At 45.8% G+C, this 14,120-nt stretch overlaps 2 protein-coding genes across 15 annotated transcripts in view; one reads left to right on the forward strand and one right to left on the reverse strand.

Annotated features, from left to right (window-relative positions):
- KCNT1 (potassium sodium-activated channel subfamily T member 1) overlaps positions 1-14,120 on the forward strand; it is a 207,799-nt gene that overhangs the window by 96,104 nt on the left and 97,575 nt on the right. The window lies entirely within an intron of this gene.
- On the reverse strand, positions 4,388-5,002 carry LOC310754696 (protein DENND6B-like; the record flags this gene model as incomplete). The annotated part of the gene is made up of 1 exon (XM_083596776.1): positions 4,388-5,002. One exon carries the CDS (start codon positions 5,000-5,002, stop codon positions 4,388-4,390), a length of 615 nt encoding a protein of 204 aa, XP_083452902.1.

Consider the following 14,120-nt stretch of genomic DNA (forward strand, 5'->3'; position numbering starts at 1 on the left):
TTGGGGCTGACAGCATGATTGTCTTGCCTGATAGTACATTTAATTGGGAATTAAATAACCTGATTATAAGTGTCTGTAACCTGAGGTACCACTGTATACCGCTTGATTGTAAATAAACAAAGTGGTTTACAAAAAGATAAAACAATGATTTAAAAAGTGTAAAACAGTCAAATACTGTAACAATAAAGATTAAAGTCCATGATAAACTAAAAACAACAACAGATGAAAACACCTGTCAGCATCCTACCTATCTAGATAGGATTGCTTAAATAAAAATGTTTTTAACAGGTGTAAAAAACGTACAGCTAAGGCGCCTCCCTTATGTCCATAGGCAGGGACTTCCAAAGCAAGTGTCCCGGGGGGGAAACGGGTCATGCTTTTTTTTTCTCTCATGAAAGAATGGTGACCATTTTGTACACTGTGATCTCATACGATTCCACATGCCCCAAGGCGCTTTCTTTGGGGCTGCAATCTTGTGCGGTGTCCCAAAATGTGTGTTTTGGGTGCCATGCCAGAAAATGCACTTTTTTGGGGGGGGGGAGGGACATGGCATGAAATCACACGAAATTATGGCATACACAATGGACTCCATTCTCTAGCAAGAAAAAAGGAGGAGGCAGTCCTGGAAGATTGTGTCCCTCCCGGATTTTTTTTGGTGTGGTATGTACGTTGGGTATGGAGGGTATGGTATTCTCTGGCACCTGTAACAATGCCAGTTCCACAGACTGAAATAATTGAGTGAAGGTACAGTGGTACCTCGGGTTAAGTACTTAATTCGTTCCAGAGGTCTGTTCTTATTCTGAAACTGTTCTTAACCTGAAGCACCACTTTAGCTAATGGGGCCTCCTGCTGCTGCCGCGCCGCCGGAGCACAATTTCTGTTCTCATCCTGAAGCAAAGTTCTTAACCTGAAGCACTATTTCTGGGTTAGCGGAATCTGTAACCTGAAGCGTATGTAACCTGAAGTGTATGTAACCCGAGGTACCACTGTATATGGGTTTTACAGGCGATTTTACAGGTAAACGTGTCCCAGGCTCTATACACTAATAGTAACACCTTGAACTTGTCCCGGTAGCAGGTCTCTTAGCAAAGGTGTTACAGTCTAACAGCATCTCACTCCTGCTGCGGCTTCTCATTGGCCCTGTTTCTGCAGCCTGGTATAGGACTGCTGAATCAGGACCCAAAGATCCAATAGTTTGGGACACACAGTTGGCAGTCTCTTAGTGCCACCTCTGCCCATCCACCTCCCCCCACCCTTTGGTTCATCCCTATGTTGTAAAGCCAAAACAATCCAAAACCAAATTTCTTTTCCAGGAACGTGAAATCCCACAGACAGCATACATTAAGCAAATGAATACACGGGTGTGTGTTTAATACAAATTCTGTATAATTTATCCTACTTCCATTAGTCCTGGGCGGAAATGAGGAGCTGTGTAGGGGCTCTGAGAGCGGTAACCCACCCCCCACCAGCCTCCTAGTAGTTTTAGCACCTGTTTGGGTGCCCTCCAACTCTTGGTTGATCATAGGGTAACTTCAGACCCTCCAAGGGTCCCTATTTTCTAGGGGCAGTCCCGGATTTACAGAAGTCATCCTGGTTTGTGATTTGATCCTATACAACTTTCACAAAACACCTGAGAGCAATATAAGGAGGTCTTTTAATGTTTAATATTTTATTATGTTTTTATATATGTTGGAACTCGCCCAGAGAAGCTGGGCAACCCAGTATATAATAATAATAATAATATATTATTATTATTATTATTATTGATATATATATATATATATATATATATATATATATATATATATATAATATAATAATTGAACAGGATGTCCCTATTTTCATAGGGGAAATGTTGGAGGGCATATAACTTGTTCTTTGCTTTTTAAAAAAAAAGAATGTTGAGGAATTCTCAGATTTTTTTTAATGCTGCACCTATTTACCGCATCCTCTGCTTTCTCCTCCTGTAAAATTGTGACACCCCTTTCCTCACTGCTTTTCCTTTTGACTCTGACGGTTTTGTAGGTGGTGCATGATTAGCAGGTCAGCCAGAAGTTATGCCATTGCCTTAGTCAGTGCTTTTGCCTGAGATGCCGTAAGCACCACTCACATCATAAACATGGCTTGTTGAGTTCCATGGAGCTGTATAATTCCTCTTAAATGGAAAGAATCCCCAGCAGGGTCATGAATAAGCAATGCACGATCCAAGGCTGTGAGTTTCTAAGGTGTTTTGTTTGTTTGTTCGTTTACATCAAGAGCACCATAGTGTTGCAGACATTTTGATTATCCAATTTCAGAGCAAAGGTGAACGGAAAAGAAATGACAGTGTGTTCTGGTTTCACAGTCTGCATGGCAGATACATGCACCTGTAAACACTAATCTTGTTTAGGCCCAAAGCATGCCTCTCCCTCTCATATTTTAGGTGAGCTACCCAGGCAGTCTAAGGGACGCAGATGGCACTGTGGGTTAAACCACAGAGCCTAGGACTTGCCGATCAGAAAGTTGAATCCCCGCGACAGGGTGAGCTCCTGTTGCTCAGCCCCTGCTCCTGCCAACCTAGCAGTTCGAAAGCATGTCAAAATGCAAGTAGATAAATAGGTACCACTCCGGCGGGAAGGTAAACGGCGTTTCCATGCGCTGCTCTGGTTCGCCAGAAGCGGCTTAGTCATGCTGGCCACATGACCCGGAAGCTGTACAGCGAGATGAGCGCAGCAACCCCAGAGTCGGTCACGACTGGATCTAATGGTCAGGGGTCCCTTTACCTTTACCCAGGCAGTCTGGTTGTGCATCCCCTTCTCTTCTCCTTTCTGCCTGCCTGCCTCCTCCTTTTGACAACCCCAAGTCACTCTGGGTAGACCTGCTTTCATCTGGGACTACCTCAACCCTCCCCATTTGAATCCCAAGTCAACCTGAATCAGCTCAGTTCAGTTCAGGATCCAGGATTCACCTGGAGCCAGCACGCAGCCCTAATTTATCCCCCACACCTTTAGTCAAAAAGGCTGTCGTTAAAGCTCAGAAAAATCAGTACTTAAATGGTCCCTGTCCTCAGACTCATTAAAAAGACATAACACTTGAGGAAATAGGAATGAGGAGAGAAACGCAAGTTCAAGAATAAGTTCTTATAACACTTATTAGTTCAGTCTGGCTACCCATTCTTTTCTCACTCCTCAGCGTTCCCAGCCAATCATGAGCCACATTAAGATCAGTAGCAGTGTGCTCTGGCTAGGGATGTCAGAGAATTCCAAAGAAAGTAGAAATGGGAGTGGAAATTGCTGGCATTCGCTTATACATCCCATGTCAGGAATGGAAATCAATCCAGCAAATGCTGCATTGCTGTTCTTGCTTTTAGCCAACAAGTGATATTATTATTATTATTATTATTATTATTATTATTATTATTATTATTATTATCATTTCTATACTACCCTTCATCCTAGGATCACAGGGTGGTTTACTATATAAAAACACAAAAATACATAACATAGTAACAAACAAAACAATAACACCCCCACCCCATTTAAAAGTCCATTGATGTTTAATTAGCCAATAAGTAATTGATTGCACTTTCTTTTGCATGTTTCTTTAGCACTGAGATGAATGGGGTGGAAAAATATAACAGTAATATAACTTACACATCATATGATTTTGCCGCAGTGGACAGTGAGATGAATAATGTGGTTTTAGGCAGAAGACGAACTGCAGTAGAATGGAAGCTGTGTTGCATGCAAAGGATGCAAGGTGCAGTGGGATATGATGCCTTTTCTTGCTTCCCTAGTCCTGGGGGGGGGGGGTTTAAATGTTCTCTTATTGGTTTCTGAATATTGCAATTTCTAAGGTCCAATTTGTGTCCATTGATTCTTTTCCATGGGACTGTCCTATGTATTGATGCCACTGGTAGATTAGATTAGTCTAGGTCTAGGAAGATGTCTCAAGCATTCGATGCAAGCAACCATTTGATGTAGAAGTCCTGAAGTGGAAAGTATACATGTGTGAATCTAACCTGAGTGTTGGTTCTTTCCATGTATCTTGGAGAAGGAATGCAGTTGGCTTGCTGCTGCTTCTCTGTCCTAGGGAGATTTTTCTTAGTGCCTTTTAGCACTCTCAAGAATCTCCATTCCTGCCAAGTACGAAGTTAGTCTCTCAGATGTAAATTCCCCTGGAGAACTGAGCATTGCTGATCTGAACTGCTGACCTGCAAGATTCCAAAGCTAATGCCTTTCGCTGCTAGGAAATTGCTTTCATCACAGCAAGAACTTGCAATAATGGCAAATGCATGCATTTTTATTATTACTTTGTTTTCATTATTTATTTATTTATTTTGCATTTGAAGTGCTGTAAAATAAAGGCTTTTAATTTGGGCCAGAGATGCTGCTGCAAGAAATGTATTTCAATGGAACCCAGCATGCTCCAGGGTCTTGAGGAAGTCCTCCTGCTGGAAAGGGCGGATCTGAGGGGGGTTCTTCCAGGGGGTGATGGCCCTCTGTAGCGGCATGAGGCTCGCCATGTAGTGCTCCAGGGGGATAATGAAACTCTGCGTGAGCTCCAGGAGGTGGCGGCACAGCAGGGCGCTCTGGGCGTCGGAGGGCTGCTTCTTGTGGATGCCCTTCAAGAGCTGCTTGATCAGGGTCTTGTCCTTGTGCAAGAAGGTCTTGTAGGAGGTGTAAAGTCCCGGCTTGGCGTCCAAGGTCTTCAGCTTGGCCAGCTTCTTCACCTTGACCTGCTTGGGCAAATCCCCAGCCATCTTGAGGTCCCCCAGGCGCAGGATATGAGGCCAGTGCTGCAGGGTCTTGATAAAGAAGGGATTGGTGACGCCCAGGACAACACTTGGTAGGGCCTGCATCCACGTCGTGTACTCCTTGAACTCGCTGTCGTGGATGGTGAAGTAGGGGCGGAAGTCGCAGCAGAACTTCAGGGGGGCCAGGCAGCTGGTCAGGGCGAGGACCCATTGATCAAAGTCTATGGAACCCTGGTCTTGTCTCCATGATGGATTAGACAAATTCATGGAGGATAAAGCTGTGAGCGACTACTAGTTATGATGGCTACGTCTTACCACTCTACATTGTCAATAGGATGCTGAATATAGGTTGCTGGAAATCACATTGTCAATAGGTTGTTGGGAATCGCAAGTGGGAAGAGTATTGTTGAATTCAGGTCCTGCTTGAAAGCTTCCCATAAGCGTCTAGTTGGGGGAAGGATATCAGTGGAAGGATATTCAGCTCCTGAAGCCAATCCAAAGCTGCAGACGGCTCTGGGCAGACAGCGATCCTCACGCGGATTCGGATTGGCTGGAGGAAGTACCTGCAGCCAATCCGAAGCCTCGCCGCCTGTGGCTGAGGTAAACCTGGCGTGGCCATGGACAGAGAGGCTGGGGGCAGGCAGAGGGTCTGGGCCATGCCATGGGCATCGTGACAGGTGCATCGTGGGGCTTCAGCTGGAGCTTGGCACGCCTGCTGGCTCCACGCCTGGCACCTGGCTCAGCGCTGCTGCTGGTGGCGCGCTCAGCAGCCGCACTGGAGCAGCTGGAGGGTGAGCTGCGCGCCACCTGCCTGGTGCTCTGCATGTGTGGCCTGCCTGCTGACCTGGCCTTGAATGACAGGCCACAGCGCATGGTGCACACCACCTGGGAGCTCTGTGGAGACGAGCCAATAGAGTGGCTGCTGCTCGCTAACAACGCCGGTGAACGGGCGGTGCCAGGATGTGCTCCTGAGCGCGTGCAGAGTGTGTTCCTCCTTCAGGTCAGGAGGCAGCTGTGGAACCAGCTTGTGGGGTATTTATATTTTTCAAAATATGGTCCAGCAACCCACTGTCTGAGGGACAGTGGTCCGGCCCCTGATGAAAAAGTTTGCTGACCCCTGCACTAATCTCCATGTGTTATGGGCTAATTTTGTGCTGCAGCAGGGAGTCTCTTCCACTCCTATAGGCTCCTGATATGATTTGGGACCCTAGGAAATCAAACAAGTTGGCAGAAACGAAAGAGAAGACTTGTCAAGTGATGGAACTATGTCTACAAAGCTCCCTTCCAACATAGACCTATTTATTTATTTTATTAATAAAACCTATTTATTCTTGCTGGCTTTTCCTTGAATTTATGCTGCTGCTGGCTGGCTGGATTATTTTGTTATATAGATGGAGCTTAGGAACATTACAGGTGCAGATTCAATTACTGTGCTGAAGAGCAGAACAGAAATGAAAAAGCAGGTTACCACAACAACCCACTAAAAAAGAAACACACAAAGGAAACCCCAAGGACAATAAATCAGACCATCATTTCAGCAGCTGCTCCCATAAGAAAGTAATAAGAGTCGTGCTTGATCAGACCAAAGGCCTATCTGGTCAAGCACCCTATGACATTAGCAGAATTGAGTACATTGTGATTGGGTCAGTCATACCAGAAGGGAATGTCCAGGGCCTGCAGCACAAGCTCAGCTCAGTACATCCTACTGCGCAGCAGTTCTCAACCTGTGGGTCTCCAGATGTTGTTGGACTACAACTCCCATCATCCCTGAGCTCTGGCCTTGCTAGTTAGGGGTGATGGGAGTTGTAGTTCAACAAAATCTGGGGACCCACAGGTTGAGAAAGACTGTTAACAGAGGGAGGCAAAGACGGGCACATCTGGCCCACAGGCCTGAGGTTCCCTACCCTAACCTAGTCATATCCAAAGGAACTTTTCTCATAAGCAGAAGCATAATATCATGCAACACAGAGCTGGGAGCAGCCTCCTCCTCAATCCAGGTGTTGGTACGGGATGTAAGGATATGTAGGCAATGGAACTACAGTGGTATCTCAGGTTAAGTACTTAATTCGTTCCAGAGGTCCGTACTTAACCTGAAACTGTTCTTAACCTGAAGCACCACTTTAGCTAATGGGGCCTCCTTCTGCTGCCGTGCAGCCGGAGCCCGATTTCTGTTCTCATCCTGAAGCAAAGTTCTTAACCTGAAGCACAATTTCTGGGTTAGCGGAGTCTGTAACCTGAAGCGTATGCAACCTGAAGCGTATGTAACCCGAGGTACCATTTTAGTTATGTTTCCTTGGTGTTGTAAACTTCTGGGGTTTTGAAAAGTTGCAGGGATGGTAGAGGCAGTTTGGGGGAAAGGGTATCCTCTGTGTCACAAGCCATGGTATAAAGGAGAACAAGGCAGCACTGGTGGTAGACTCGTTTCCTAATTAATGAAATATTTATTTATTCCTTGCCATTACGGTTTTGCAATGCATTTGGAAAACCATTGCTTGCTTTATTCAAAGCAGGCTTTCTTTTTAAATGTAAACTGTAAAGGGCTCTTAGGAGTTTGGGTTCCTTCATATCGCTGCTCCAGGAACTCTTTCCAGACAAAGCTTTTTGCCTGTAGCTCTTAGATTCAGATACAGCTGGTCTCCTCCATTCATAACAGCAAAAGTCCCAGGCAAAAGTCCCCTCGGCTATCCACCCCTGCCTTCAGAATAGGTTTTCCTCAAACTGGTGCCCTTAAGAGCTGGTATTGATTGAATGCTTTGGGGGGGAAACAATCCAACCACATAACAATTTATCATCATACATAATGTCCAGGAACATCTATTTTCTTTTTCTCTCACTCACTTTGCATTTCCAGGAAAGTGGCCACATGGTTGTTCTATTGATCTAACCCACGCTTAGGGAAGCTTTTTCAACTGAAGGTCCACATTCCCTTCTGGGCCACCTTACAGGGGCCACATGCCAGTTGCAAGGTGGAGCAATGAATGTGAATTTCACCTTTGTGCAGTAGTTTCTACACACATTCACATGCTCCTCACTATCCTCCATCAAGGCAAGGTAGAGTCATTCCCAGAATTCAAGGACACATTCCAGCCAGGCAAAAACACCCAATGATGTTATGAAGCAATGCCAGTGTGTTATCTGGTAAATGTTGCAAGAACCAGAGAGAGGCCTGCATTTGGCCATTGGACCTGAGGTTCTCCACACCTGCTCTAACCGCTAATAATAGTAATAGTAGTAGTTGATGATAATGCATCATTACTGCATTTCTCAGTAATCCTTTCAACAGCAATACAAGGTAAGCCAATATCTCTGCAGATGTACACAACAGACAAAGAAGGATGCCAGGGTCTTTAGGATCCCCTTTGACATGAGACCTGAGCAGGGGGGCTGGCAGGAGGAGTGACCAACAGAAAACTCCAGGTCAGGATCCAGGGCTCTGCCTTTGGAGCTGTTGGAGGCAGGTTCTGGCTCTTCCACTTTGCCTATCACACCACCAACTCCACCTTCAGAGCTGTCAGAAACTATGGCCGGCCTCTCCTCTCTAGGGGGAGGAGGTTACCCCACCTGTCCCATCTACCTCTGAGGAGGCAGTTGTGCCTCCTCCATCACCCAGGTCATGGAGGCACCAATGCAGGTGTGAACAGATGGGGGCATGTTCAGCCTTGTCGGCAAAGTTGTAGGTTGCTTCTCCAGTGTAAGGATCAGAACCGCTTACTATGTTAAGTTGAGCCCACCCCTTTCTCTTATAACAGAGTTGCAAGGTGTGTGTCATAGTTGGGTCAGCTTCTTTGCTTGTGTTGTTATGTGTAGCACCAGCTGTGCCTTTGAACAGTGTTTTGCCTATGTGTTGCATAAACATTTTGGTAGAAGCTGCACCATGGGTTCAAGTTCTTCGCTGAATGGAAGCTGTGACACTATTCAGCTTCCTCTACCTGTCTAGGGAAGACCTTGCAGTACTCATGGTTGCCTCTCTCTGTGTTGTTTTATCTGTGCTTCTCTCACCTTTCCTGCAGAAGCTAATTTTCCTTGAAGGAGGAAAATTGGGAGGGGTGGAGGAACAGGAACAATTAGCCCATCTCCCAGGAGAGCATTCAGCATTGCCAATGATCAGAGGTAGGCTTACAGAAACCTCCATATTCACGCCGCAGGTGTAATGCTTTGACTGTAATTTGGTGGTCCAAATGGCTGGCAAGTATCGCTCTGCTTCTCTCCAGCCCCGTTTTGTCAACAAGATGTCCTGCAGCTTGAGAAGCACTTTCCTTCCTGCTTGGCATCCTGCAGGGCTGAGGGAAGTGGGCAGGTCGCCAGTCTCCGAAATGCCACGTTAGCTGCAAAACAAGATTAGGGAGATGTAATTGGTAATTTCTATCTCACTGCTCCCATTTCCTTCACTTGGCTGTCGCAGGGGCACTTTGTAGTTTGGTCATCACCTCCCTGGGTGATTTGACACACTGTGTTTTACGGAGGCTTGCATAATGGCCCTGAATCTGTCAGGTGCTCTTTAATTTTCATTCATCTCTTTCCTCCAGGGGATTTCCCCTCCCCTTTCACAATGGCTAGGCAGTGACTGAATTAAGTTTTAATAACTCAAAAGCAGCCAGGGCAGGGGGTTCTGAGTGTACAGAGCCACTTAGGAGCAATCTAACATTCTTGGATCTCGGATAGATCTCTTGGCCACCTGTGCAATTTCACTAACAAGGCAAAGTCTTGTAGTTTGGAACACTGTGCTCTAGGTGCCACATGGCCCAACTATTTTTGTGTGCATACTGGCTGGTAGGTGACTAAGGCGGTACACCTGTGGGGATCCATGCTTTATTAGGTTAATTGGCAAGAAGATTAAAAGTGATGCGAGTAGACGTAGGCCTGGTAATCATACCATCACAGAATTATAGAGTTGGAAGGAACCACTAGGATCATCTAGTCCAACCCCCTGCAATGCAGGAATGTTCAGCCCAATGTGGGGCTTCAACCCATAACTCTGAGATTAAGAGTGTCATGCTTTACTGACTGGACATTACTATTGTTCATATTGCAGCATGTACTTGTTTTATGCTTGTTTTACACTGTGATATAATTTGAGGAGCAAGTCCCAACAAAGCCAGGTGTGAAAGCTCTTGATAGTCAGAAGAGCTATGACACCAAGACTAGTCAAAAGTGCAAGATGGTAATGCCCAAGGCTAATCCAGTTGCAGGTAGTTCCAAGGGTGGAACGGATGACCCAGTGTATGTGTATGACATCTGTATGGTTGTTGCAGTTACACTGATGACTACAACACGGTTCATGAATCGGGGGAGGATGTTAGGATTCTTGCTCCGTGTTTGCAGTCATGAGATTGTTGTCTATCACATAACAGTGTGGAGCTAAGTCAGAATGCTCTGAGTGTGTTATATGTAAAATAAAAGCAGATTAGCCAAAATGCTGAGCTATTGAGTCTGTTACGCGAACCGCTAATACTCTGCAGAATCGTAAGTGAGCTGATGCTTCTTGGTATCAGTCGCTGTGATGTTCAGGCTGAAGAAAGCTTTTGAAGCTCCCAAACGATCAACCAGGAGGGAGAGAACATGCCAGTCGGGCATGTGTCTCTACCAGGGTCCTACATGAGAGTAGGATGATCCTAACATAACTGGCCAGTCCTACATTAGAAGATTGAATAATAAAGATTTTTGGGTACAGCTCATGTGGGCAAACTAGTCAATATTACACTAATAATAATAATAATAATAATAATAATAATAATAATAATAATAATAATTTATACCCAGAGTTTCCCCAGCCACTCTGGGCGGCTTCCAATCGAGTGTTAAAAACAATACAGCATTAAATATTAAAAACTTCCCTAAACAGGGCTGCCTTCAGATGTCTTTTAAAGATAGGATAGCTGCTTATTTCCTTCACATCTGAAGGGAGGGCGTTCCACAGGGTGGGCGCCACTACCGAGAAGGCCCTCTGTCTGGTTCCCTGTAACCTCACTTCTTGCAATGAGGGAGCCGCCAGAAGGCCCTCGGTGCTGGATCTCAGTGTCCGGGCAGAACATAAGAGAAGTTAAGAGAAGAGGGGGAGCTTTGCATACTTCTTTATGTCACCCCTCCTACTAGCAGATGTCAAATAAATGCATTCAGGCCTGCTTAATTCGGCATTCATTTATTTGGCTATCAGAAGCCTTGCTCCTTGGCAGAGATTTGGAGTTGAGTGTGATGGACAGAAGATGCAACCCTGGTCTCAGATGGATATTTAGCTAACTATCCAGGACTCCATGGCAATGCCAGCTCCATAAATTTTACCCCTTTGGTAAAGGAGGGGGACCTGGATTTATCCCTTCACTGCCGTTGTTGCCAACTGCTGCTGCTGCCCAGCCTCATGATAAATATGCATAAAACTATGCATGACATGGAGACAGTGAACTGAGAAAAGTTTTTCTCCCTCTCTCACAACACTGGAACTCATGAACATCCAATGAGAATGAATGTTGGAAGATTCGGGACGGATAAAAGGAACCACGACTTCACACTTTGCATAGTTTAACAGCTGAACTTGCTCCCATATGAGGCTGTGATGGTCATCAACTTGGATGGCTTTAAAAGAGGATTAGATAAATTACTGGAGGATAAGGCTATCTATGGCTACTAACGCTGATGAATATTGTTATGAGTTTTGTGGGTGGCAGGCTCCCTGGATCCAGAAGATGTCGGAATTTCATTAAGGCTTGGTGTATTAAACAACCCCTCGGGATGCGGGTGGCGCTGTGGGTTAAACCACAGAGCCTAGGACTTGGAAGGTCGGCAGTTCGAATCCCCATGACGGGGTGAGCTCCCATTGCTCGGTCCCAGCTCCTGCCAACCTAGCAGTTCGAAAGCACATCAAAGTGCAAGTAGATAAATAGGTACCGCTCCTGCGGGAAGGTAAACGGCGTTTCCATGCACTGCTCTGGTTTGCCAGAAGCGGCTTAGTCATGCTGGCCACATGACCCGGAAAAACTGTCTGCGGACAAATAAAGCCAGTAAAGCGAGATGAGCACTGCAACCCCAGAGTCGGTCACGACTGGACCTAATGGTCAGGGGTCCCTTTACCCTTTACCTTAAAACAACCCCTAGACCCAGCAAGTGTTAAGAGAAAGTTGATGGATCATTAAGAAAGCAAAAGGGGCGGCGGCCTCTGGGCCAGATTGCAAATGAGTAGGACCCCTCCTCTAGCTCTTAAAGGGTTAGAAAGAAAAAGCCGTAATCTGAGGGCAGAGTTTGCTGTAATGTGGTCTTAAGGAAAAACCTGCAGGCTAGAAAGGCACAGAGCCATGGCTGATTTCTGCTTGAAATCAGGCAGCAGCTATGGGAGAAGCTAGACCCTTTTGGGGTGTTGATGCTGTGAACCCCTCCATCATAAGCTCAGGATATACAGTGGACACTTGGGTTGCGAAGGTGATCCGTGCGGCAGGCACGTTCGCAACCCACAGTGTTCACAACCTGCAACGCCGCATCTGCACATGTGCGGGTCATGATTCAGCGCTTCTGCACATGCACAAAGTGCGATTTACAGCTTCTGCACATATGCGAGTGCCGAAACCTGGAAGTAACCTGTTCCGGTACTTCCGGGTTCGGCACGGTGCACAACCCGAAAAAACGCAACCTGAAGCGTCTGTAACCCGAGGTATGACTGTATATGCATGTAAATAAACCATAAACCAAAAGACATCACAGTCTCCACTGTTTCTCATTACCAAAAGGTAACACAAAGCCAGGGTGGGCATCTGGAACCTCTCACCTCTCAGGGATTGGGCTGGCATGCAACACGATGTTCTATATCCATATTCAAATCCCACACATCTTACTGGGTTGCCCCAGCCACTCTGGGCAGCTTCCAACGTATAAAAACATAATAAAACATTAAACTTTTTTTAAAAAAACTTCCCTATACAGGATTGCCTTCAGACAGCTCGGGGGTCAGATAACGCCATATCCTCCAACATTTCTCCAATAAAAATAGGAACATACTAAGGAAAAGTGGGACATTCCGGGCTCTAATCAGAAACTGGGACAGTTTCTCTAAATCAGGGATGCGCCTGGAAAATAGGGACACTTGGAGGGTCTGCAGTTGCTGGAAACCACAGGAGGGGTATTATTTTGTTGCTAACAAAAACTAAGCACACGAAAGACACACACAAAATATGTCAGGAAAAAATACAAAAAGAAATCTGATTTACAAAACAAGCTTGTGTGTACAGCTAATTAAAAGTTCACTTACCTGTTTCCTTAGTGCATCATTCTCTTTTACTGTGTCCCTGATTCCTGCAAACTCCCCAGTGTCTCTTTTCATCAAGGCTTCATATTTGCTGTTCAGTTGCCCCTGAGACACTCCTCTCTCTCTTTCCAAATTGGCTTAGGGCCACCTGTTTACCAACAAACAGCATGTCCCTGGAGCAATATGCTGAATGAGAATGCACAGGAGCCCATGGAAATACCAACATTCACTTGTGGAAATAATCACTGGCTTCTGGAGCCATAAAAGCCAAAAGAATGAAAACAAAACAACCAGTGGCAATGTTTGTTCAAACAGGCCTTCTGGGTGCCACAACCCATAAGGATTAAATAGCTACTACTCAGCCTTTCTGAGTTTTGATAATAGCTCCCACAGCAGACCAGAAGTGGTTTTAATTGAAGGCAGCAATTCAGACTGGGATAAACATAATAATCAGACTGAGGACCACATTCCTTTGTGGGCAAACTTATGGGGGGCATACAACAGGGGTGGGGGAGGCAAAAGCAGGTGTGGCCACAAACTAGGGATGGAGAAGGCAGGCATGCTGAGTAGTGGGGGCTGAGGGTGTCTTCAGCCCCTCCTCAATTTTCAAAGAGGGGGCTGGGCCCCTCCAAAAAACCTTCAGGCCTGCTCCACCTGCTCCCTCCCTGACGGGGAGAAGCAGGCCAAGTGTGGAGCCAAGCATTGTACTCTCTATTCCTCACCCAGTGCATGAGCACCAGCATCTTGGCAGTGGGGTGCGGGCGCCTGCATGTCCCCCCCAGCACACAAGCGCTCATGTATCTGAAGAAGTGTGCATGCACACGAAAGCTCATACCAAGAACTAACTTAGTTGGTCTTTAAGGTGCTACTGGAAGGAATTTTTTTTTTATCTGGGTTAGCAGAGTCTGTAACCTGAAGCGTATGTAACCTGAAGCGTATGTAACCTGAAGCATATGTAACCTGAGGTACCACTGTAATGCGTTTTTTGGGAAATGATGTCTATGGTGAGCATTGTGAATCACGGTTAGGAAGGTCTGATTTTCTGATTAGTACTTTTTATTGAAAAAAATGTATCATCTTTCTTCCCTGGTGGAGCCCTAGTGCTGCCTATTATCTATTACGAGAATGGGGGGAAATATTAATTTATTTGTACCT

This window comes from Podarcis filfolensis (genome assembly GCF_964270895.1).
Source record: "Podarcis filfolensis genome assembly, chromosome: Z".
Taxonomy (NCBI): Eukaryota; Metazoa; Chordata; class Lepidosauria; order Squamata; family Lacertidae; genus Podarcis; species Podarcis filfolensis.